This window comes from Conger conger, chromosome 18 (genome assembly GCF_963514075.1).
Source record: "Conger conger chromosome 18, fConCon1.1, whole genome shotgun sequence".
Classification (NCBI taxonomy): Eukaryota; Metazoa; Chordata; class Actinopteri; order Anguilliformes; family Congridae; genus Conger; species Conger conger.
This window is the reverse complement of record NC_083777.1, coordinates 30,595,745-30,617,573: the sequence shown is the minus strand read 5'-3', so window position 1 is coordinate 30,617,573 and position 21,829 is coordinate 30,595,745. Positions and strand designations below refer to the sequence as shown.

General features: G+C 44.9%; 4 protein-coding genes across 8 annotated transcripts in view; 3 read left to right on the top strand and 1 right to left on the bottom strand.

The window, feature by feature from the left end:
* LOC133117927 (growth-regulated alpha protein-like) overlaps positions 1–20,333 on the top strand; it is a 30,475-nt gene extending 10,142 nt beyond the window's left edge. Inside the window, exons 1-4 of one of the 2 annotated variants that reach the window (XM_061227447.1) lie at positions 15,746–15,890; positions 15,995–16,175; positions 17,704–17,784; positions 19,575–20,333. In XM_061227447.1, coding sequence (XP_061083431.1) covers positions 15,821–15,890; positions 15,995–16,175; positions 17,704–17,784; positions 19,575–19,635 — 393 coding nt within the window. In that variant the 5' untranslated portion in view covers positions 15,746–15,820 and the 3' untranslated portion in view covers positions 19,636–20,333. Of the gene's footprint in view, positions 1–15,745; positions 15,891–15,994; positions 16,176–17,703; positions 17,785–19,574 lie in introns of those variants that run through there. The other variant, XM_061227448.1, reaches the window with a different exon arrangement.
* rassf4a (Ras association domain family member 4a) overlaps positions 1–21,829 on the bottom strand; it is an 84,399-nt gene that overhangs the window by 55,064 nt on the left and 7,506 nt on the right. The window lies entirely within an intron of this gene.
* LOC133117929 (growth-regulated alpha protein-like) lies at positions 370–5,668 on the top strand. Its single transcript, XM_061227452.1, has 5 exons — positions 370–519; positions 620–1,771; positions 1,875–2,046; positions 3,291–3,371; positions 4,927–5,668. The coding sequence occupies exons 2-5, from the start codon at positions 1,702–1,704 to the stop codon at positions 4,985–4,987; spliced, it is 384 nt and encodes a 127-aa protein (XP_061083436.1). The 5' UTR covers positions 370–519; positions 620–1,701; the 3' UTR covers positions 4,988–5,668.
* LOC133117928 (C-X-C motif chemokine 5-like) lies at positions 6,005–10,989 on the top strand. Of its 4 annotated transcripts, XR_009706341.1 has the most exons (5): positions 6,015–6,229; positions 6,330–6,501; positions 7,589–7,769; positions 9,094–9,174; positions 10,219–10,989. XR_009706341.1 is itself a non-coding variant. In XM_061227451.1 (4 exons), exons 1-4 carry the CDS (start codon positions 6,160–6,162, stop codon positions 10,277–10,279), a joined length of 384 nt encoding a protein of 127 aa, XP_061083435.1. In that variant the 5' UTR covers positions 6,006–6,159; the 3' UTR covers positions 10,280–10,989. The 4 variants fall into 4 exon arrangements, 2 of the variants coding, with proteins under 2 accessions (XP_061083435.1, XP_061083434.1); XR_009706340.1 differs by having other exon boundaries at positions 6,005–6,229; positions 6,330–7,769; XM_061227451.1 differs by lacking the exon at positions 7,589–7,769 and having other exon boundaries at positions 6,006–6,229.

Here is a 21,829-nt window from a genome sequence, read left to right as displayed (position 1 = left end):
CTGTTCAATTGAACACAGCTGTGAAAGGGTTTAATCAACAAACACCTCATCTCTTAAAACGTCACCCTTTACTGCAATGATCATACAAACATATCCAGCCTCTCTTGTATTTGTCTTGATCCATTTCACAATTATTACAGAGCACAGCCCTGATGGGACAGTTAGGAATCAATTTGCTTCTAAGGTTGAATTGATTTTCTTTAGACATTATAAACCATTTTAAAAAAACTATTAAAAAAACCAAACATTGTCCACCTGCTGCAGGTAGGCAACATCCAAAATATGTGGACATGTGCGCGTCTTAACAAGCCTGCGGTGGCTGATACAATCTGAACAGAAAGCGCGGTGTTCAAATATGGTCATTCAGGAAACGTCCGTGTTAGTATCTATAGGAGCAAGGGAATCCAGACTGACATTGTTCGGGCACAGCGTGCAGTCAACACTCCATCATGCTCAGCAGCAGAATCTGCGCAGTGTTCAGCTCGCTGCTCCTCCTCGGGGTCGCGTGGACAGGCGGAGGTAAGACGCCGGAGACGGCTGCGGCACGAGCCCTCATCACCCAGTTTCAACCGCCGTTTCCACCGCCGTTTATTTATTTATGTTTTATTAACGTTTACAGATATTATAGGAGTCGAGCCGGATGGAGTCATTGATTATGGTGAAGCCGGCATGCCCGGGTGGCGGCCAAGATGCGAGTGCGTGCAAACGGCCGAATGGGTGAAACCGGTGAGACGCATCACTAAGATCGCGGTTCAGGAGCCAAGCTGGTATTGCAGCCGGACAGAGATCATGTAAGTGACCTAATGGAACACACCGGTAATATTCATTGTTTCAGCATCGTCAACATGCCCTATGAAAGGACCAAACCCGACAATGTATCTGTCCAACTCTGATTGAATTTATACGAACAATAATCCAGGCAAATATTAGTCAGAAATGTGCACATTGAAAAATAATCCCACCTCCTAGTTAAGACAGGCATGGACAGTGGAAGTCATTTCTCAGCAAATTGAGCACCAATAAGGTCAGGAAACAACTTGAACATGGCTAAAGGCTCTTTCCATACTGTGATTATTTAGTCATAATCACACTCCTGCATTTAATTTTGGGGTCAAAAGTGAAGGGGCGTTTGTCTCTGATTATATGGATTTAAAAGGGGCAGTTCACCCAACAATGAAATTAAAGTATGTTTCCACTTACCCAGATATCTTTGCTGAGATTACTTACATTTTTTTATTTTATGCATAAAAATGAATAATCTAAAGCCAAGATTCTACAGTGTGTTGGCCGTTACATGCTTCATGTCCTTTTGCTGTTTTTAACACTGCTGTGAAAGGGTTTAATAAAGAAACACCTCATCTTCTAAAAGTCACCCTTTACGCCACTGATCATACAAACATACTCAGCCTCTCGTCTCAGTCTTGATCCATTTCAAAATTATTACAGAGCACAGCCCTGATGACACACAGGTAAACTATTCGCTACTATTATTGAGTTGGCGATATGTTAATGTTTGCGCGTCTTAACAAGCCTAAAGGGGCGGTTACAATCGGAACAGAAAACAGTTAGAACAGCGCTTTTCTGAGAAAACGACGATTCCGCTGAATGTGGGCATTCAGGAAACGTCTGTGTTAGTATATATACGAGAAAGAGAAACCAGACTGACATTGTTCGGGCACAGCGTGCAGTCAACACTCCATCATGCTCAGCAGCAGAATCTGCGCGGTGTTCAGCTCGCTGCTCCTCCTCGGGGTCGCGTGGACAGGCGGAGGTAAGACGCCGGAGACGGCTGCGGCACGAGCCCTCATCACCCGGTTTCAACGCAAGTTTGTGTCCACCGCCGTTTATTTATTTATGTTTTTTAACGTTTACAGATATCGTAGGAGACGAGCCGGACGGAGTCATTGGTTATGTTCGCTTAGGAATGGGCGGGCCGCGGCCAAGATGCGCGTGCGAACAAACGGCCGAATGGGTGAAACCGGTGAGACGCATCACTAAGATCGCGGTGCAGGAGCCAAGCTCGTATTGCAGCCGGACAGAGATCATGTAAGTGACCTAATGGAACACACCGGTAATATTCATTTTTTTCCAGCATCGTCAACAAACCCTATGAAAGGACCAAACCCGACAAGGTATCTGTCCAACTCTGATTGAATTTATACGAACAATAATCCAGGCAAATATTTGTCAGAAATGTGCACATTGAGAAATGATCCCACCTCCTAGTTAAGACAGGCAATGGACAGTGGAAGTCATTTCCCAGCAAACTGAGCACCAATAAGATCAGGAAACAACTTGAACAGGCATGTACCTGCGTGCCACAAAGGTACAATCAAGATACTACTCTGTCGTTGCATTGGCCTAAATGTTCAGTGGAATTTTATTCCGATGTATGTTTTATTGCTTATTCACAGTTTATATTTTCATTTCAATGTTTTTAAATATATATATATATATCGTTACATATTGTATTGTATTCCCCTCCTTAGACTGTCTTACGTTCTTAGCTTTTAAAATTGTGTTAAAAAACGGTGTTCAACAATATTCTGTATGTACCAAACACAGTGTTCAAGTGTTCAGCGTAGGCTTTTTTTTCTTCCTGTCGAAATGTCTATTCTGACAGACCACCATATTCAAACACCAAGCATTTCAGTTATTTGATCATGGCTAAAGGCTCTTTCCAAACTGTGATTATTTAGTCATAATCACACTCCTGCATTTAATTTTGGGGTCAAAAGTGAAGGGGCGTTTGTCTCTGATTATATGGATTTAAAAGGGGCAGTTCACCCAACAATTAAATGATGGTGTGTTCCCACTTACCCAGATGGCTTTGCTGGAATGACAAACTTGTTTTTTTAGATTTGACTACTTTTTTTAAATGCAGTTCATCGTAATATAACGGACCTGTCTCGACCACTCCTTTTCTGGTGATCAATGTGCAAAAAATGTACATTCAAACTCAAAAGCAAGGTCTCTTTCCAAATATAACACCACACTTACTGAAACATCACGAGAGCTCAGAAATGCACATTTTAAATCAATAACCATTTATTCTACTGCCTGAACTCGCCAACTGTGTCTGATCATGCAGAGGTTTCTGTTGTAGTACATCAGTGTTCTGGAGCATCTAAAAAAGTAATCAAATCTAGAAAAAGTGTTGCATCACAGCGAAACTCTGGATGGATAGATAATACTCTGGTTCGGTGAAAACATACTGTACTTTCATTTTGGGTGAAATGCCACTTTAGTAGTCTGTTCGCCCCTGATGGTACAACTGCTCCCATCTTCAGACTCACTGTGGAAAGGAACAGAGAGGTGTGCCTGGATCCAGACTCAGAGCAGGGCCAAAAGCTGCAGCACTGCTGGAAGAGGTGAGAGGAACTCTAGCACACGCACACGCACACGCACACGCACACGCACAAGAAATTCTACAAATGTAATGAGCCACAGCACTGTGCAAAACTCTTAGAAACCCTAGATCACTCGATTTCAGGATGAGGTAAAATGGAGATAAAATATAGATAAAATGTCATTTTTGTCTCTTTAAAATATGTGAATGTAGGCCACTACATGAGTAACATTATTACAACAACCCAGCTATAATAGAGCAACGAGGCAGGAGAGGTTGTGGTAGATTTCCAGTATAATCGTGGCTAAAGGGTGTCAGGCACAAGCTGTGTGTGTGTGTGTGTGTGTGTGGGTGGGGTGTTGGGGTCGTGTGTGTGTGGGTGGGGTGTTGGGGTCGTGTGTGTGTGGGTGGGGTGTTGGGGTAGTGTGTGTGTGGGGGGGTGTTGGGGTAGTGTGTGTGTGGGGGGTGTTGGGGTAGTGGGTGTGTGGGGGGGGGTGTTGGGGTAGTGGGTGTGTGGGGGGGGGTGTTGGGGTAGTGGGTGTGTGGGGGGGGGTGTTGGGGTAGTGGGTGTGTGGGGGGGGTGTTGGGGTAGTGTGTGTGGGGGGTGTTGGGGTAGTGTGTGTGGGGGGTGTTGGGGTAGTGTGTGTGTGGGGGGTGTTGGGGTAGTGTGTGTGTGGGGGGCTGTTGGGGTAGTGTGTGTGGGGGGTGTTGGGGTCGTGTGTGTGTGGGTGGGGTGTTGGGGTCATGTGTGTGTGGGTGGGGTGTTGGGGTCGTGTGTGTGTGGGGGGGGTGTTGGGGTAGTGGGTGTGTGGGGGGGGTGTTGGGGTAGTGTGTGTGGGGGGTGTTGGGGTAGTGTGTGTGGGGGGTGTTGGGGTAGTGTGTGTGTGGGAGGTGTTGGGGTAGTGTGTGTGTGGGAGGTGTTGGGGTAGTGTGTGTGTGGGGGGCTGTTGGCGTAGTGTGTGTGTGGGGGGTGTTGGGGTCGTGTGTGTGTGGGTGGGGTGTTGGGGTCATGTGTGTGTGGGTGGGGTGTTGGGGTCGTGTGTGTGTGTGGGTGGGGTGTTGGGGTCGTGTGTGTGTGTGGGTGGGGTGTTGGGGTCGTGTGTGTGTGGATGGGGTGTTGGGGTCGTGTGTGTGTGGGTGGGGTGTTGGGGTCGTGTGTGTGGGTGGGGTGTTGGGGTTGTGTGTGTGTGGGTGGGGTGTTGGGGTCATGTGTGTGGGGTGTTGGGGTCGTGTGTGTGGGTGGGGTGTTGGGGTCATGTGTGTGGGCTGTTGGGGTCGTGTGTGTGTGTGGGTGGGGTGGGGTGTTGGGGTCATGTGTGTGGGCTGTTGGGGTCGTGTGTGTGTGTGTGGGTGGGGTGGGGTGTTGGGGTCATGTGTGTGTGTGGGTGGGGTGTTGGGGTCGTGTGTGTGTGTGGGTGGGGTGTTGGGGTTGTGTAAATTTGTGAACATTCATTTGGAGTCACATCAGAAAAATCTTTGGGAACCCCTGAATTAGATCAACTGTAATGTCTACTTTTTGTTCTCATTAACAATGTATAAATCAACAACCATAATGTTGTCATCATCTCGTTTTCCAGCCATGACATGAACGTAGCAAAATCCAAGACGTGCTTAAGGAGTAAGAAGATGATCCACTAAGCTGACCACACAAGCCATCAACGGAGCACAGAATTGTACACATAATACAGCACAATACTCTAGACATGCTACTGATACGATATCCTTGCTGCACCACACTGAGTCCTGCGTGCAGTTCTGGGGCCCACACTATAAGAAAGATATAGGGGTGCTGGAAAAGGTTCAGAGAAGGGCAACCAGATTGATTCCATGTATAAAAGATAAAGGTTATGAGGATAGACTAAAGATACTGAGCTTAGTAAAAGGAAACTTAGGAGGGATTTGATTATTAATCCCTTGAATGAATTTTAAAAGCCTCAAAGTGAACTATAGGCGATTCTTCAGGGTCAGTTCGGGAAGCAGAACTGGAGGATAAATTCTGCAGATACTTGGATGTTTTTCCCCCACAGAGAGAGTGGTCACTGTGTGGAATAGCTTGCCAGGACATGCACAGGAACACTGGGGGTTTTTTTAAGACCAGGCTTGATACGGTGCAAGAAACTATATAGCCTTTATGTAAACTAAGCAGTACTTACGTGCTAGTGGTAAGAAAAGGTGAGCATTGCAGGGCTGAATGGTCTGTTCTTGTCATTATGTTATTTTACTGTTGCCCTTTTAATATAAGCTGAAATTAATCACTGCATGCACATGCCATTTTTGTACCTGTATTTTATGCATACAAATTAAAAAATCTAAAGCAAAGATTCTGGGTGTGTCAGCTGTTACATGCTTCATGTGCTTCTGCTGTTCAATTGAACACTGCTGTGAAAGGGTTTAATCAACAAACACCTCATCTCTTAAAACGTCACCCTTTACTGTAATGATCATACAAACATATCCAGCCTCTCTTGTATTTGTCTTGATCCATTTCACAATTATTACAGAGCACAGCCCTGATGGGACAGTTAGGAATCAATTTGCTTCTAAGGTTGAATTGATTTTCTTTAGACATTATAAACCATTTTAAAAAAACTATTAAAAAAACCAAACATTGTCCACCTGCTGCAGGTAGGCAACATCCAAAATATGTGGACATGTGCGCGTCTTAACAAGCCTGCGGTGGCTGATACAATCTGAACAGAAAGCGCGGTGTTCAAATATGGTCATTCAGGAAACGTCCGTGTTAGTATCTATAGGAGCAAGGGAATCCAGACTGACATTGTTCGGGCACAGCGTGCAGTCAACACTCCATCATGCTCAGCAGCAGAATCTGCGCAGTGTTCAGCTCGCTGCTCCTCCTCGGGGTCGCGTGGACAGGCGGAGGTAAGACGCCGGAGACGGCTGCGGCACGAGCCCTCATCACCCAGTTTCAACCGCCGTTTCCACCGCCGTTTATTTATTTATGTTTTATTAACGTTTACAGATATTATAGGAGTCGAGCCGGATGGAGTCATTGATTATGGTGAAGCCGGCATGCCCGGGTGGCGGCCAAGATGCGAGTGCGTGCAAACGGCCGAATGGGTGAAACCGGTGAGACGCATCACTAAGATCGCGGTTCAGGAGCCAAGCTGGTATTGCAGCCGGACAGAGATCATGTAAGTGACCTAATGGAACACACCGGTAATATTCATTGTTTCAGCATCGTCAACATGCCCTATGAAAGGACCAAACCCGACAATGTATCTGTCCAACTCTGATTGAATTTATACGAACAATAATCCAGGCAAATATTAGTCAGAAATGTGCACATTGAAAAATAATCCCACCTCCTAGTTAAGACAGGCATGGACAGTGGAAGTCATTTCTCAGCAAATTGAGCACCAATAAGGTCAGGAAACAACTTGAACATGGCTAAAGGCTCTTTCCATACTGTGATTATTTAGTCATAATCACACTCCTGCATTTAATTTTGGGGTCAAAAGTGAAGGGGCGTTTGTCTCTGATTATATGGATTTAAAAGGGGCAGTTCACCCAACAATGAAATTAAAGTATGTTTCCACTTACCCAGATATCTTTGCTGAGATTACTTACATTTTTTTATTTTATGCATAAAAATGAATAATCTAAAGCCAAGATTCTACAGTGTGTTGGCCGTTACATGCTTCATGTCCTTTTGCTGTTTTTAACACTGCTGTGAAAGGGTTTAATAAAGAAACACCTCATCTTCTAAAAGTCACCCTTTACGCCACTGATCATACAAACATACTCAGCCTCTCGTCTCAGTCTTGATCCATTTCAAAATTATTACAGAGCACAGCCCTGATGACACACAGGTAAACTATTCGCTACTGTTATTGAGTTGGCGATATGTTAATATTTTCGCGTCTTAACAAGCATAAAGGGGCGGTTACAATCGGAACAGAAAACAGTTAGAACAGCGCTTTTCTGAGAAAACGACGATTCCGCTGAATGTGGGCATTCAGGAAACGTCTGTGTTAGTATATATACGAGAAAGAGAAACCAGACTGACATTGTTCGGGCACAGCGTGCGGTCTACACTCCATCATGCCCAGCAGCAGAATCTGCGCGGTGTTCAGCTCGCTGCTCCTCCTCGGGGTCGCGTGGACAGGAGGAGGTAAGACGCCGGAGACGGCTGCGGCACGAGCTCTCATCACCCGGTTTCAAAGCAAGTTTGTCAACCGCAGTTTATTTATTTGTTGATTTATTGATTTGCGTTTACAGACACTACAGGAGTCGAGCCGGATGGAGTTATTCCTCAGCAACAGTCTCGAAAAACAAAAATGTCCGGGTGGCGGCCAAAATGCGAGTGCGTGCAAACGGCCAAATGGGTGAAACCGGTGAGACGCATCACTAAGATCGCGGTGCACGAGCCAAGCTGGTATTGCAGCCGGACAGAGATCATGTAAGTGACCTAATGGAACACACCGGTAATTTTCATTTTTTCAGCATCGTCAACATATCCTACGAAAGGGCGAAACCCGACAATGTATCTGTCCAACTCGGATTGAATTCATACTAACAATAATCCAGGCAAAAATGAGTCAGAAATGTGCACATTGAGAAGTTAAAACAGGCAATGGACAGTGGAAGTAATTTCCCAGCAACCTGAGCTCCAATAAGGTCAGGAAACAACTTGAACAGGCATGTACCTGCGTGCCACAAAGGTACAATCAACTACTATGTCGTTGCATTGGCCTAAACGTTCAGTGGAATTTTATTCCGATCTATATTCTATTGCTTATTCACAGTTTATATTTTCTTGGTATATAGTTAAATATTGTATTGTATTCCCCTTCTTAAACTTTATGTTCTTAGCTTTTAAAATTGTGTTAAAAGACAGTGTTCAGCAATATTCAATTTGTACCAAACCCAGTGTTCAGCAATATTCAATATGTACCAAATCCAGTGTTCAGAATTGTTCAGTCTGTACCAAACCCAGTGTTCAGCAATATTCAATATGTAACAAACCCAGTGTTCAGCAATATTCAATTTGTACCAAACCGTGTTCAGCATTTTTATTTCCTGTTGAAATGTCTATTCTGACAGACACCCATATTCAAACACCAAATATTTCAGTAATTTGATCATGGGTAAAGGCTCTTTCCAAACAGTGATTATTTTGTCATAATCACATTCCTGCCTTTAATTAGGGGGTCAAAGGTGAAGGGGTGTCTGTCTCTGATTATATGGACTCAGAAGGGGCAGTTCAGCCAACAATGAAATAAAAAGATGTTCCCACTTACCCAGATATCTTTGCTGAGATGACTTTTTTTTTTTCATTTTTAAGATTTGACTACTTTTTAAATGCAGTTCATTGTGATATAACAGACCTGTCTAGACCACTTCTTTTCTGGTCATCAAAGCACCACAAATGTACATTCCAACTCAACAGCAAGGTCTCTTTCCAAATATAACACCACACCTACTCACAAACATCACGAGAGCTCAAAAATGCACATTTTAAATCAATAACCACTTATTCTACTGCCTGAACTCGCCAACTGTGTCTGATCAAGCAGAGGTTTCTGTTGTAGTACATGAGTGTTCTGGAGCATCTAAAAAAGTAATCAAATCTAGAAAAAGTGTTGCATCACAGCGAAACTCTGGATGGATAGATAATACTCTGGTTCGGTGAAAACATACTGTACTTTCATTTAACTTTTGGGTGAAATGCCACTTTAGTACAGTCTGTTCGCCCCTGATGGTACAACTACTCCCATCTTCAGACTCACTGTGGAAGGGAACAGAGAGGTGTGCCTGGATCCAGACTCGGAGCAGGGCCAAAAGCTGCAGCACTGCTGGAAGAGGTGAGAGGAACTCGAGCACGCACACGCACACGCACACGCACACGCACACGCACACGCACACGCACACGCACACACACACACGCGGCCTGTAGCATAGTGGTTAAGGTAAATGACTGGGACCCGCAAGGTCAGTGGTTCTAATCCCGGTGTAGCCACAATAAAATCCGCACAGCCGTTGGGCCCTTGAGCAAGGCCCTTAACCCTGTATTGCTCCAGGGGAGGATTGTCTCCTGCTTAGTCTAATCAACTGTACATCACTCTGGATAAGAGCGTCTGCCAAATGCCAATAATATAATAATATATAATATACACACACACACACACACACACGAGAAATTCTACAAATGTAATGAGACACAGCACTGTGCAAAACTCTTAGAAACCCTAGATCACTCGATTTCAGGATGAGATAAAAGATAGATAAAATGTCATTTTTGTCTCTTTAAAATATGTGAATGTAGGCCACTACATCTGTAACATTATTACAACAACCCAGCTATAATAGAGCAACGAGACAGGAGAGGTTGTGGTAGATTTCCAGTATAGTCGTGGCTAAAGGCTGTCAGGCACAAGATGTGTAAATGGTAAATGGTTGGCATTTATATAGCGCCTTTATCCAAAGCACTGTACAATTGATGCTTCTCATTTAGCCATTCATACACACACTCACACACCGACGGCGATTGGCTGCCATGCAAGGTGCTGACCAGCTCCTCAGGAGCATTTGGGGGTTAGGTGTCTTGCTCAGGGACACTTCGACACAGCCCGGACGGGGGATCGAACCGGCAACCCTCCGACTGCTCTTACTGCCTGAGCCATGTCACCCCTGTGTGTGTGTGTGGGGTGTTGGGGTCGTGTGTGTGGGAGGGGTGTTGGGGTTGTGTGTGTGGGAGGGGTGTTGGGGGGGGAGTTTGTGAACATTCATTTGGAGTCACATCAGAAAAATGTTTGGGAACCCCTGAATTAGATAAAATGTAATGTCTACTTTTTGGTCTCATTAACAATGTATGAATCAACAATTAATGTTATCTTCTTCTTTTCCAGCCATGACATGAATGTAGCAAAAACCAAGACGTGCTTAAGGAGGAAGAAGACGGTCCACTAAGCTGACCACACAAGCCATCAACGGAGCACAGATTTGTACACATAATACAGCAATATCCCATGCAGCACAATACTCTAGACATGCTACTGATACGATATGCTTGTTGCACCACACTGAGTCCTGCGTGCAGTTCTGGGGACCACACTATAAAAAAGATATAGGGGTGCTGGAAAAGGTTCAGAGAAGTAAAAAAGATAAAGATTCTGAGGATAGACTGAAGCCACTGAGCCTTGTAAAAGGAAACTCAGGAGGGGTTTCATTATTAATCCCTTGAATGAATTTTAAAAGCCTCAAAGTGAACTATAGGCGATTCTTCAGGGTCAGTTCGGGAAGCAGAACTGGAGGATAAATTCTGCAGAAACTAGGATGTTTTTTTCCCCCACAGAGAGAGTGGTCACCGTGTGGAATAGCTTGCCAGGACATGCACAGGAACACTGGGGTTTTTTTAAGACCAGGCTTGATACGGTGCTAGATACTATATAGGCTTCATGTAAACTAAGCAGTACTTACGCGCTAGTGGTAAGAAAAGGTGAGCATTGCAGGGCTGAATGGTCTGTTCCTGTCCTTATGTTATTTTACTGTTGCCCTTTTAATATAAGCTGAAATTAAACACTGCATGCACATGCCATTTTTGTACCTGTATTTTATGCATACAAATTACACGGCGTGTAATTTAGTGTATGAAATAAAGACGTTACAAGATGGTAAAAGATTCAACCGTTTTTTATTACCACAAGGGGGGAAACACCAGCAACATCATTCAACAACTTACAGCACCTGCCTTTTAAGCCCTTAGCAAGTCAACATGTGCAGTGCGAGGTATGTCAAAAAAAACAAGCAGGCAGCTCCATACAGCCTTAAAGGTAACTGTCAATGTGATAATGCTTCAACAGAACAGAAGCTTAACTTAAAATTACAAATGCTTCTCAGAATAGATTAAATAAATAAAAAAACCTGTTGTTAGTGTCAGGTTTTTAGACGCGTTGTTTAGGCAGTCAAACACGCCTCACTCCTTCAGCTTTATGCTATGGGTAGACTGCAAGTGTTTCATGATGCATGTATTTCTTGCATATATTGCATTGAGCCGAGGATTCATTGAGTTTGATGAAGTGAGCCCATACCTTGGAGCGCTTTGCTCTTACGGCCGACATACTGACTACTAGAGAAAACAACGGTCGGGGACCCGGCCCTAGGCCCGCCTGATGAGAGATTGACAGGGATGGGTTAGGAAGGAATGCATTGTTAACCCCTCGCAAACGCCATTGAGGTGGTAGCAAGAACGCCCGTAAGAAGAAAAATATGTGGTTCAGAGATAATGAGCAGCCCTAATTGTCTGCAGAGGAGTCTGAAGTCGGGGGTCTTAGATTTAGAGTACTAAGGAGCAAGGTTAAAGGTCTGACTGAAGCCATGCATAGAATGAGTTCCAGAATGACCTTGGGGGAGATTCAACATGCTGAGCGAGCAGTCGGGGAATACCCCAACCCTAGAGGGGAGGAGCACAATGCCTGGCTAAAGCAAAAAGATGAGGAAAACAATGTAGATGATTGGGAAATCAAAGAGTATGAGGAGCTGGAAAAATGTAGGAGAGATAAGGAAAACGGAAGGGATGTCAACACCGAAAGAAGATTAAGAGGCTTTAAGGGGCTTCCTGATTATAGCACGAATAATTTATTGGATAGATTGAAAGGACTAACAGTAGAGGAGTTAAGTGATGCGAGTGCGAGGTATGTGTTGTACGTCGCTCTGGATAAGAGCGTCTGCTAAATACCACGTAATGTACTGTACTGTAATGTAATGATGAATTACACTCGGCTATTAGCTGGATGCCCTTTGTAGATCCCTTAAGGCGCCACAAAAAAGAGCACCTGAAGAGTGTGTTGAGATGGTGGAAGGCACTTACTGCTGGCTTGTATGAAGTCAAAGTGTGGAGAAAGTCAAGGAGAGACTATGAAATTGAGACAGATACCAGTGATGAATAGGTTCATTAAAAAATTACAAAAGAGCTAGTGTTTTTCTACTCGTATACTGAGATGGTGGAAACTCCCAACCGGAGGGGTATATGAGATAAAGTATTGGGGAAACTCCCTTTAAGGTATGGGGAAATGACAGTGAGACAAATAAAAGTGATGAATATGTTCATTAAAAAAGTTGCAGAAGAGATAAATGTCTTTCCATTTGGTATACTGGGGACATTTCTTATCAAAAAAGGTACACTTTTATACAAGTTAAGAATATATAAGGAATAAGCTTTTAGACGTTAGAATAGCATCTTAGAATTTTGCTTCAGAAGATATCTATGGGCTGTTGAGGAGAGAGCAAGGCAGGACAGCTGTAGTCAAGCTCCCTCTGCGCGCCACTCCAGGATCTGGATATGGAGAACAGAGTGATGTACGCGGTGCGGACTCAGCCCAAGAGTTGTGGCAACAGGACTGATGTCGAAAGAGCAGCGCAGAACAACTATAATCAAGCTTGAGTGGGAATTATAATCTATATTACTTGCAGAAGTAGGAAAAGTAGCACATAGAAGTTCAACGTTATAAGTTTCCTTTCATTTTTATGTCTTTTATTTTTCAGTAAGATACTATATAAGGTAGAAAAATGTAGAGAAATTTTAGAGTGATGATGCACATAATGTCAGAGTCTGGTAATGAATTGAACTCCAGACATTTCATCCCCACATGGGAATAGATGGAAATGTCTACATGGATTTGCCCAGGGATTCGAGTTTGTGCGTTTTTTTCCCATACCAGCACAAAAACATGATTATTTAATTTGAAGTTAAATCGAATGTTTTAGTTATTGGTGTAAACCTGCGCACACAAGCTTTGGCCTTAAAATGGACTCTGCTTTTATATGATATGGTTTGAGAGAGATTTCTGTATTATGTGGGCAAATGGTGTGGATTGTGGGGTGACATGGCTCAGGCAGTAAGAGCAGTCGTCTGGCAGTCGGAAGGTTGCCGGTTCGATTCACACCCTGGGTGTGTCGAAGTGTCCCTGAGCAAGACACCTAACCCCCAAATGCTCCTGATGAGCTGGTCGGCGCCTTGCACGGCAGCCAATCACCGTTGGTGTGTGACTGTGTGTATGAATGGGTGAATGAGAAGCATTAATTGTACAGCGCTTTGGATAAAGGCGCTATATAAATGCCAACCATTTACATTTACATAATATTCTAGGAATAGTTTCTTTTAACTTCCAGAAGGGGGAGCTATAGGATAAGGCTAAGGCCAAAGAGGATGGATATTTGAGGGGTGTACCTTGAATTTAACATCTGGTGGAAAGGTAAATTAGAAAGAGCTAAAGGGGTTATATGAAACTTGTATGTGATTAGCAAACTGAAAGATGTTTAACCTGTCAGCTGTATAACTCTATTCTTTTGATTGATTATAATAAAGTATATCTGACTATAATCATATGTGATAAAGGTTCTTTTCGAGGAATACAGTAAATCGTATACCAGATTTGCATCACACCCTTCACTTCGAGACTGGGCTGGAAGTTCAGTAGAACTTACCAGGGCTCCAGGACTTTCAGAGTACTTAAAGGAAAAGAGAGTTCGTCCCCGAGACACCTCATGTTGAGGTACTGCTCGTGGGAATGTGAGGTCTGAGCTCGGCAAGGGGTCCGTAGCTCACGACACAACGGGGCGCTGCGTCATAACCTGTCGACGGCGGCAGTGTCATAATTACGCGACGGTTAGGTAGACTCTTAAAAAAATACCGAAAACAGTATCATTTGTCCAGAATCTTTAGCGGTACTTTGGTACCGACCAATTAGGAACCGGTACCAAAAAATACCGGCTCTCGGTACACATCCCTAGTGTCCACCGGCGTTTATTTATTTATTCATTTTTTACTTCCTGGATGCTGGCGCGAGGACACCGTGCGCGTGAGGCGCGTTGCTGCCACCCAGGGGCTGCCTTGGGATCCGTCGTGCAGGACGACACAGATCATGCCAGTGATTTTAAAGTAAAAAGCTGCTCATTTACTTCATTTATTTCAGCATAGTCACCATGCCCCATGAAGAGATCAAACAAGACAAACTTCTCTGTGCAACTCTCAGCGAATTCATGCCAACATTATAGCAACCAGCCCTTACTGAGCTCACCAGGGCCTTTTCTTCTGTTCATGGTGTTCCAAACGATTGTCTGACGATTGTCTGATTGGCCGATTTGTCTGACCCGTGTCTCCGACTGCTTATTTCTCAGCCTCATAATGGCTTCCTTAACGTTCACTGGCACAACGCGGGTCCTCATGCTGGCAAATGACAAAAACAGACGCAAAAGGCAATCAATCTCTATACTTTCTTATACCTGCACCAAGGAAGCACTTGAATACACCCGACTATTCAACAACAGCGGAGAAGCCAACTGTCCAATAACTTTTGGTCTCCTAAAATGTGGGCATTACATAATACATAAGAAGGGATGCAATTCCTACGCACACATATGGGCTGCACTGCAATTCATGATTACAAAGTTGGCACTTTTTACAGAAAGAACTTTATGAAGTTCAAAACGATTGCTTTTATGATATGTGAAAAGTAGTTTTCAGGCAGACAATGTGCATGTTCAGGAACGTCACACTGCTGTGTGTACCAACCTTACTTATGGGCATGTTTCAGTTACACAAACATCCAAAACACACTCTATATACTGCCCATGAGTTGTGGTTACTGTTCACGACCACATCGTATCTGAAGTTAGAGACGGAGGTGAATCAATAGGCTCATTGCAGCTGAACAGCCACAAAAACTGACCATCAAAAAATTCATTACATTGTATTGTGTCAAGTTTCATGGAAAAATTATGAAAGAACATAAATGCATACATTATCTCCCAAATCAGGAGCCTATCATTTCCCCTCAGTACTTTACGTGGCAGGCGCTCTTATCTAGAGCAACATACAGTTGATTAGACTAATAGGGAGACAATACTCCCCTGGAGCAATGCAGGGTTAAGGGCCTTGCTCAAGGGCCCAACGGCTGTGCCGATCTTATTGTGGCTACACTGGGGATCGAACCACCGACCTTGCGGGCCCCAGTCATGTACCTTAACCACTACTCTACAGGCTGCCCCTGAATGGGTCCTGAATCCACTTGCAATATAGCAAAAAAAGCACAATGTGAGCATGGGGCTGTTACTCTTTATGGCCTACATATCCGTTTCTGAAGATGAGGGTAAATAATCCACCCAACTAAGAAAAAGTAATTACTGTGAAAATTCTGGGATTAGAATTGCGGTTGGAATGAAAGCAGACATGCACAGTGATCCCCCAGGAGCGACTGCAGACTGAGATTGAGATTGGCATCGGTCGTTTTGGTCCTTTGCCCATCTCGGTCTTTTTAAGACACAGCAGCACGTTATCTTTCACGTGGCCTTCAGGTCAGGAAAGCAACGTCAAGCAGTGGCTGATACAATCTGAACAGAAAGCGCGGTGTTCAAATATGGTCATTCAGGAAACGTTGGTGTTAGTATATATAGGAGCAAGGGAAACCAGACTGACATTGTTCGGTTACAGCGTGCAGTCTACACTCCATCATGCCCAGCAGCAGAATCTGCGCAGTGTTCAGCTCGCTGCTCCTCCTCGGGGTCGCGTGGACAGGCGGAGGTAAGACGCCGGAGACGGCTGCGGCACGAGCCCTCATCACCCGGTTTCAACGCAAGTTTGTGTCCATCGCCGTTTATTTATTTATGTTTTTTTAACGTTTACAGATACTATTAGAGTCCAGTCAGGTGGGAACCTTCCGCGTGGCGAAGTCGAAGTGCCCGGAATGGGCGGGCCGCGGCCAAGATGCGCGTGCGAACAAACGGCCGAATGGGTGAAACCGGTGAGACGCATCACTAAGATCGCGGTGCAGGAGCCAAGCTGGTATTGCAGCCGGACAGAGATCATGTAAGTGACCTAATGGAACACACCGATAATTTTCATTTTTTTCCAGCATCGTCAACATACCCTATGAAAGGACCAAACCCGACAATGTATCTGTCCAACTCTGATTGAATTTATACGAACAATAATCTTGGCAAAAATGAGTCAGAAATGTACACATTGAGAAATGATCCCACCTCCTAGTTAAGACAGGCAATGGACAGTGGAAGTCATTTCCCAGCAAACTGAGCACCAATAAAATCAGGAAACAACTTGAACAGGCATGTATCTGTGTGCCACAAAGGTACAATCAAGATACTACTCTGTCGTTGCAGTGGCTTGAACATTCAGTGGAATTTTATTCCGATCTATGTTATATTGATTATTCACAATTCAGGTTTTCATCTTTTCATCTGAATTTTTTGGTATATAGGTAAATATTGTATTGTATTCCCCTTCTTAAACTTTATGTTCTCAGCTTTTAAAATCGTTTTAAAAAACAGTATTATATATATATATATATATATATTCAATATGTACCAAACAGTGTTCAACAGTGTTCAGCATTGTTCAGCATGTACCAAACAGTGTTCAGCATTGTTCAGTATGTACCAAACCCAGTGTTCAGCATTGTTCAGTATGTAACAAAAACACAGTGTTCAGCAGTGATCAGTATGTACCAAACCCAGTGTGTGTTCAGCATTGTTCAGTATGTAACAAAAACACAGTGTTCAGCGTTGTTCAGTATGTACCAAACCCAGTGTTCAGCAGTGATCAGTATATACCAAACACAGTGTTCAGCAGTGTTCAGTTTGTACCAAACAGTGTTCAGCAGTGTTCAGTCTAGGCTACTCCTCGTTTTATTTTTTTTCCTGTTGAAATATCTATTCTGACAGACGCCCATATTCAAACACCAAGCAATTCAGCAATTTGATCAGGGGTAAAGGCTCTTTCCAAACTGATTATTTTGTCATAATCACACTCCTGCCTTTAATTACAGGGTCAAAGGTGAAGGGGCGTTTGTCTCCGATTATATGGACTCAAAAGGGGCAGTTCAGCCAACAATGAAATTAAAAGATGTTCCCACTTACCCAGATGACGTTTTTTTTAAAGATTTGACTACTTTTTAAATGCAGTTCATTGTGATATAACGGACCTGTGTAGACCACTTCTTTTCTGGTTATCAAAGCACCACAAATGTACGTTCCAACTCAACAGCAAGGTCTCTTTCCAAATATAACACCACACCTACTCACGAACATCACGAGAGCTCAAAAATGCACATTTTAAATCAATAACCATTTATTCTACTGCCTGAACTCGCCAACTGTGTCTGATCAAGCAGAGGTTTCTGTTGTAGTACATCAGTGTTCTGGAGCATCTAAAAAAGTAATCAAATCTAGAAAAAGTGTTGCATCACAGCGAAACTCTGGATGGATAGATAATACTCTGGTTCGGTGAAAACATACTGTATTTTCATTTCACTTTTGGGTGAAATGCCACTTTAGTACAGTCTGTTCGCCCCTGATGGTACAACTGTTCCCATCTTCAGACTCACTGTGGAAGGGAACAGAGAGGTGTGCCTGGATCCAGACTCGGAGCAGGGCCAAAAGCTGCAGCACTGCTGGAGGAGGTGAGAGGAACTCTAGCGCGCGCGCGCGCACGCACGAGAAATTCTACAAATGTAATGAGCCACAGCACTGTGCAAAACTCTTAGAAACCCTAGATCACTCGATTTCAGGATGAGGTAAAATGGAGATAAAATATAGATTAAAATGTCATTTTTGTCTCTTTAAAATATGTGAATGTAGGCCACTACATGAGTAACATTATTACAACAACCCAGCTTTAATAAAGCAACGAGGCAGCAGAGGTTGTGGTAGATTTCCAGTGTAATCGTGGCTAAAGGGTGTCAGGCACAAGCTGTGTGTGTGTGTGTGTGTGTGTGTGTGTGTGGGTGGGGTGTTGGGGTCATGTGTGTGGGTGGGGTGTTGGGGTCGTGTGTGTGTGGGTGGGGTGTTGGGGTCGTGTGTGCGTGTGGGTGGGCTGTTGGGGTCGTGTGTGCGTGTGGGTGGGCTGTTGGGGTCGTGTGTGCGTGTGGGTGGGGTGTTGGGGTAGTGTGTGTGTGGGGGGGTGTTGGGGTAGTGTGTGTGGGGGGGTGTTGGGGTAGTGTGCGTGGGGGGGTGTTGGGGTAGTGTGCGTGGGGGGGTGTTGGGGTAGTGTGCGTGTGGGGGTGTTGGGGTAGTGTGCGTGTGGGGGTGTTGGGGTAGTGTGCGTGTGGGGGGGTGTTGGGGTAGTGTGTGTGTGGGGGGGTGTTGGGGTAGTGTGTGTGTGGGGGGGTGTTGGGGTAGTGTGTGTGTGGGGGGGTGTTGGGGTTGTGTGTGTGTGGGTGGGCTGTTGGGGTCGTGTGTGCGTGTGGGTGGGGTGTTGGGGTAGTGTGCGTGTGGGGGGGTGTTGGGGTAGTGTGCGTGTGGGGGGGTGTTGGGGTAGTGTGCGTGTGGGGGGGTGTTGGGGTAGTGTGCGTGTGGGGGGGTGTTGGGGTAGTGTGCGTGTGGGGGGGTGTTGGGGTAGTGTGCGTGTGGGGGGGTGTTGGGGTCGTGTGCGTGTGGGGGGTGTTGGGGCCGTGTGCGTGTGGGGGGTGTTGGGGTCGTGTGTGTGGGGGGGTGTTGGGGTCGTGTGTATGTGGGGGGTGTTGGGGTTGTGTGTGTGGGGGGGTGTTGGGGTCGTGTGTATGTGGGGGGTGTTGGGGTTGTGTGTGTGGGGGGGTGTTGGGGTTGTGTGTGTGGGGGGGTGTTGGGGTTGTGTGTGTGGGGGGGTGTTGGGGTCGTGTGTGTGTGGGTGGGGTGTTGGGGTAGTGTGCGTGTGGGGGGGTGTTGGGGTCGTGTGCATGTGGGGGGTGTTGGGGCCGTGTGTATGTGGGGGGTGTTGGGGTCGTGTGTGTGGGGGGGTGTTGGGGTCGTGTGTATGTGGGGGGTGTTGGGGTTGTGTGTATGTGGGGGGTGTTGGGGTTGTGTGTGCGTGTGGGTGGGGTGTTGGGGTTGTGTGTGCGTGTGGGTGGGGTGTTGGGGTTGTGTGTGTGTGTGTGGGTGGGGTGTTGGGGTCGTGTGTGTGTGTGTGTGGGTGGGGTGTTGGGGTCGTGTGTGTGTGTGTGTGTGTGGGTGGGGTGTTGGGGTCGTGTGTGTGTGTGTGTGTGTGTGTGTGGGGTGTTGGGGTCGTGTGTGTGTGTGGGTGGGGTAGGGTGTTGGGGTCATGTGTGTGTGGGTGGGGTGTTGGGGTCGTGTAAATTTGTGAACATTCATTTGGAGTCACATCAGAAAAATCTTTGGGAACCCCTGAATTAGATCAATTGTAATGTCTACTTTTTGTTCTCATTAACAATGTATAAATCAACAACCATAATGTTGTCATCATCTCGTTTTCCAGCCATGACATGAACGTAGCAAAAACCAAGATGTGCTTAATGAGGAAGAAGATGATCCACTAAGCTGACCACACAAGCCATCAACGGAACACAGAATTGTACACATAATACAGCAATATCCCCTGCAGTACAATACTCTAGACATGCTACTGATACGATATGCTTGTTGCACCACACTGAGTCCTGTGTGCAGTTCTGGGGACCACAATATAAGAAAGATATAGGGGTGCTGGAAAAGGTTCAGAGAAGGGCAACCAGACTGATTCCATGTATAAAAGATAAAGGTTATGAGGATAGACTAAAGACACTGAGCTCAGTAAAAGGAAACTCAGGAGGGGTTTCATTATTAATCCCTTGAATGAATTTTAAAAGCCTCAAAGTGAACTATAGGCGATTCTTCAGGGTCAGTTCGGGAAGCAGAACTGGAGGATAAATTCTGCAGATACTTGGATGTTTTTTTTCCCCCGCAGAGAGAGTGGTCACCATGTGGAATAGCTTGCCAGGACATGCACAGGAACACTGGGGGTTTTTTAAGACCAGGCTTGATACGGTGCTAGATACTATATAGGCTTCATGTAAACTAAGCAGTACTTACGCGCTAGTGGTAAGAAAAGGTGAGCATTGCTGGGCTGAATGGTCTGTTCCTGTCCTTATGTTATTTTACTGTTGCCCTTTTAATATAAGCTGAAATTAAACACTGCATGCACATGCCATTTTTGTACCTGTATTTTATGCATACAAATTAAAACATCTAAAGCAAAGATTCTGGGTGTGTCAGCTGTTACATGCTTCATGTGCTTCTGCTGTTCAATTGAACACAGCTGTGAAAGGGTTTAATCAACAAACACCTCATCTCTTAAAACATCACCCTTTACTGTAATGATCATACAAACATATCCAGCCTCTCTTGTATTTGTCTTGATCCATTTCACAATTATTACAGAGCACAGCCCTGATGAGATACAGGTAGAAATCAATTTGCTTCTTTGGTTGAATTGATTTTCTTTAGCCATTATGCATCATTAAAAAAAACAAAAAAAAAAGTCCACCTGCCACAGTTCGGCAAAATCCCAAATATGTGGACATGTGCGCGTCTTAACAAGCCTGCAGTGGCTGATACAATCTGAACAGAAAGCGCGGTGTTCAAATATGGTCATTCAGGAAACGTTCGTGTTAGTGTATATATAGGAGCAAGGGAATCCAGACTGACATTGTTCGGTTACAGCGTGCGGTCTACACTCCATCATTCCCAGCAGCAGAATCTGCGCGGTGTTCAGCTCGCTGCTCCTCCTCGGGGTCGCGTGGACAGGCGGAGGTAAGACGCCGGAGACGGCTGCGGCACGAGCCCTCATCAACCGGTTTCAACGCAAGTTTGTGTCCACCGCCGTTTATTTATTCATGGGTTTTTTTAACGTTTACAGATATTATAGGAGTCGAGCCGGACGGAGTCATTGATGATGGTGTAGCCAGAATGCCCGGGCGGCGGCCAAGATGCGCGTGCGTGCAAACGGCCGAATGGGTGAAACCGGTGAGACGCATCGCGGAGATCGCGGTGCAGGAGCCAAGCTGGTATTGCAGCCGGACAGAGATCATGTAAGTGACCTAATGGAACACCTCGGTAATATTTATTCTTCAAGCATCGTCAACATATCCTATGAAAGGGCCAAACCCGAGAATGTATCTGTCTAACTCTGGAACATAATGAATTTACACTAATAATAATCTTGGCAAAATGCCTCGTTAAAACAGGCAAATCCCAGCAGAGTGAACACCAATAAGGTCAGGAAACAACTCGAACAGGCATGTCCCGCATTTAATTAGAGGTCAAAGGTGAAGGGGCGTTTGTCTCTGATTATTTGGATTTTAAAAAGGGGCAGTTCACACAACAATTAAATTATGGTATGTTCCCACTTACCCAGATGGCTTTGCTGAGATGACACATTTGTTTTTTTAGATTTGACTACTTTTTCGAGATGCAGTTAATCTTGATATAACAGACCTGTCTAGACCACTCCTTTTCTGGTAATCAATGTGCAAAAAATGTACATTCAAACTCAAAAGCAAGGTCTCTTTCCAAATATAGCACCACACTTACTCAAACATCACGAGAGCTCAAAAATGCACATTTTAAATCAATAACCACTTATTCTACTGCCTGAACTCGCCAACTGTGTCTGATCAAGCAGAGGTTTCTGTTGTAGTACATCAGTGTTCTGGAGCATCTAAAAAAGTCATCAAATCTAGAAAAAGTGTTGCA

Excerpts from the sequence above, each read along its gene's own strand:
- LOC133117928 (XM_061227450.1), top strand. The coding sequence starts at position 6,160 with ATGCTCAGCAGCAGAATCTGCGCAGTGTTCAGCTCGCTGCTCCTCCTC. Across the intron at positions 7,770-9,093 it reads TGCAGCCGGACAGAGATCAT|ACTCACTGTGGAAGGGAACA; the intron begins GTAAGTGACCTA and ends TCCCATCTTCAG. Across the intron at positions 9,175-10,218 it reads CTGCAGCACTGCTGGAAGAG|CCATGACATGAATGTAGCAA; the intron begins GTGAGAGGAACT and ends CTTCTTTTCCAG.
- LOC133117929 (XM_061227452.1), top strand. The coding sequence starts at position 1,702 with ATGCTCAGCAGCAGAATCTGCGCGGTGTTCAGCTCGCTGCTCCTCCTC. Across the intron at positions 2,047-3,290 it reads TGCAGCCGGACAGAGATCAT|ACTCACTGTGGAAAGGAACA; the intron begins GTAAGTGACCTA and ends TCCCATCTTCAG. Across the intron at positions 3,372-4,926 it reads CTGCAGCACTGCTGGAAGAG|CCATGACATGAACGTAGCAA; the intron begins GTGAGAGGAACT and ends CTCGTTTTCCAG.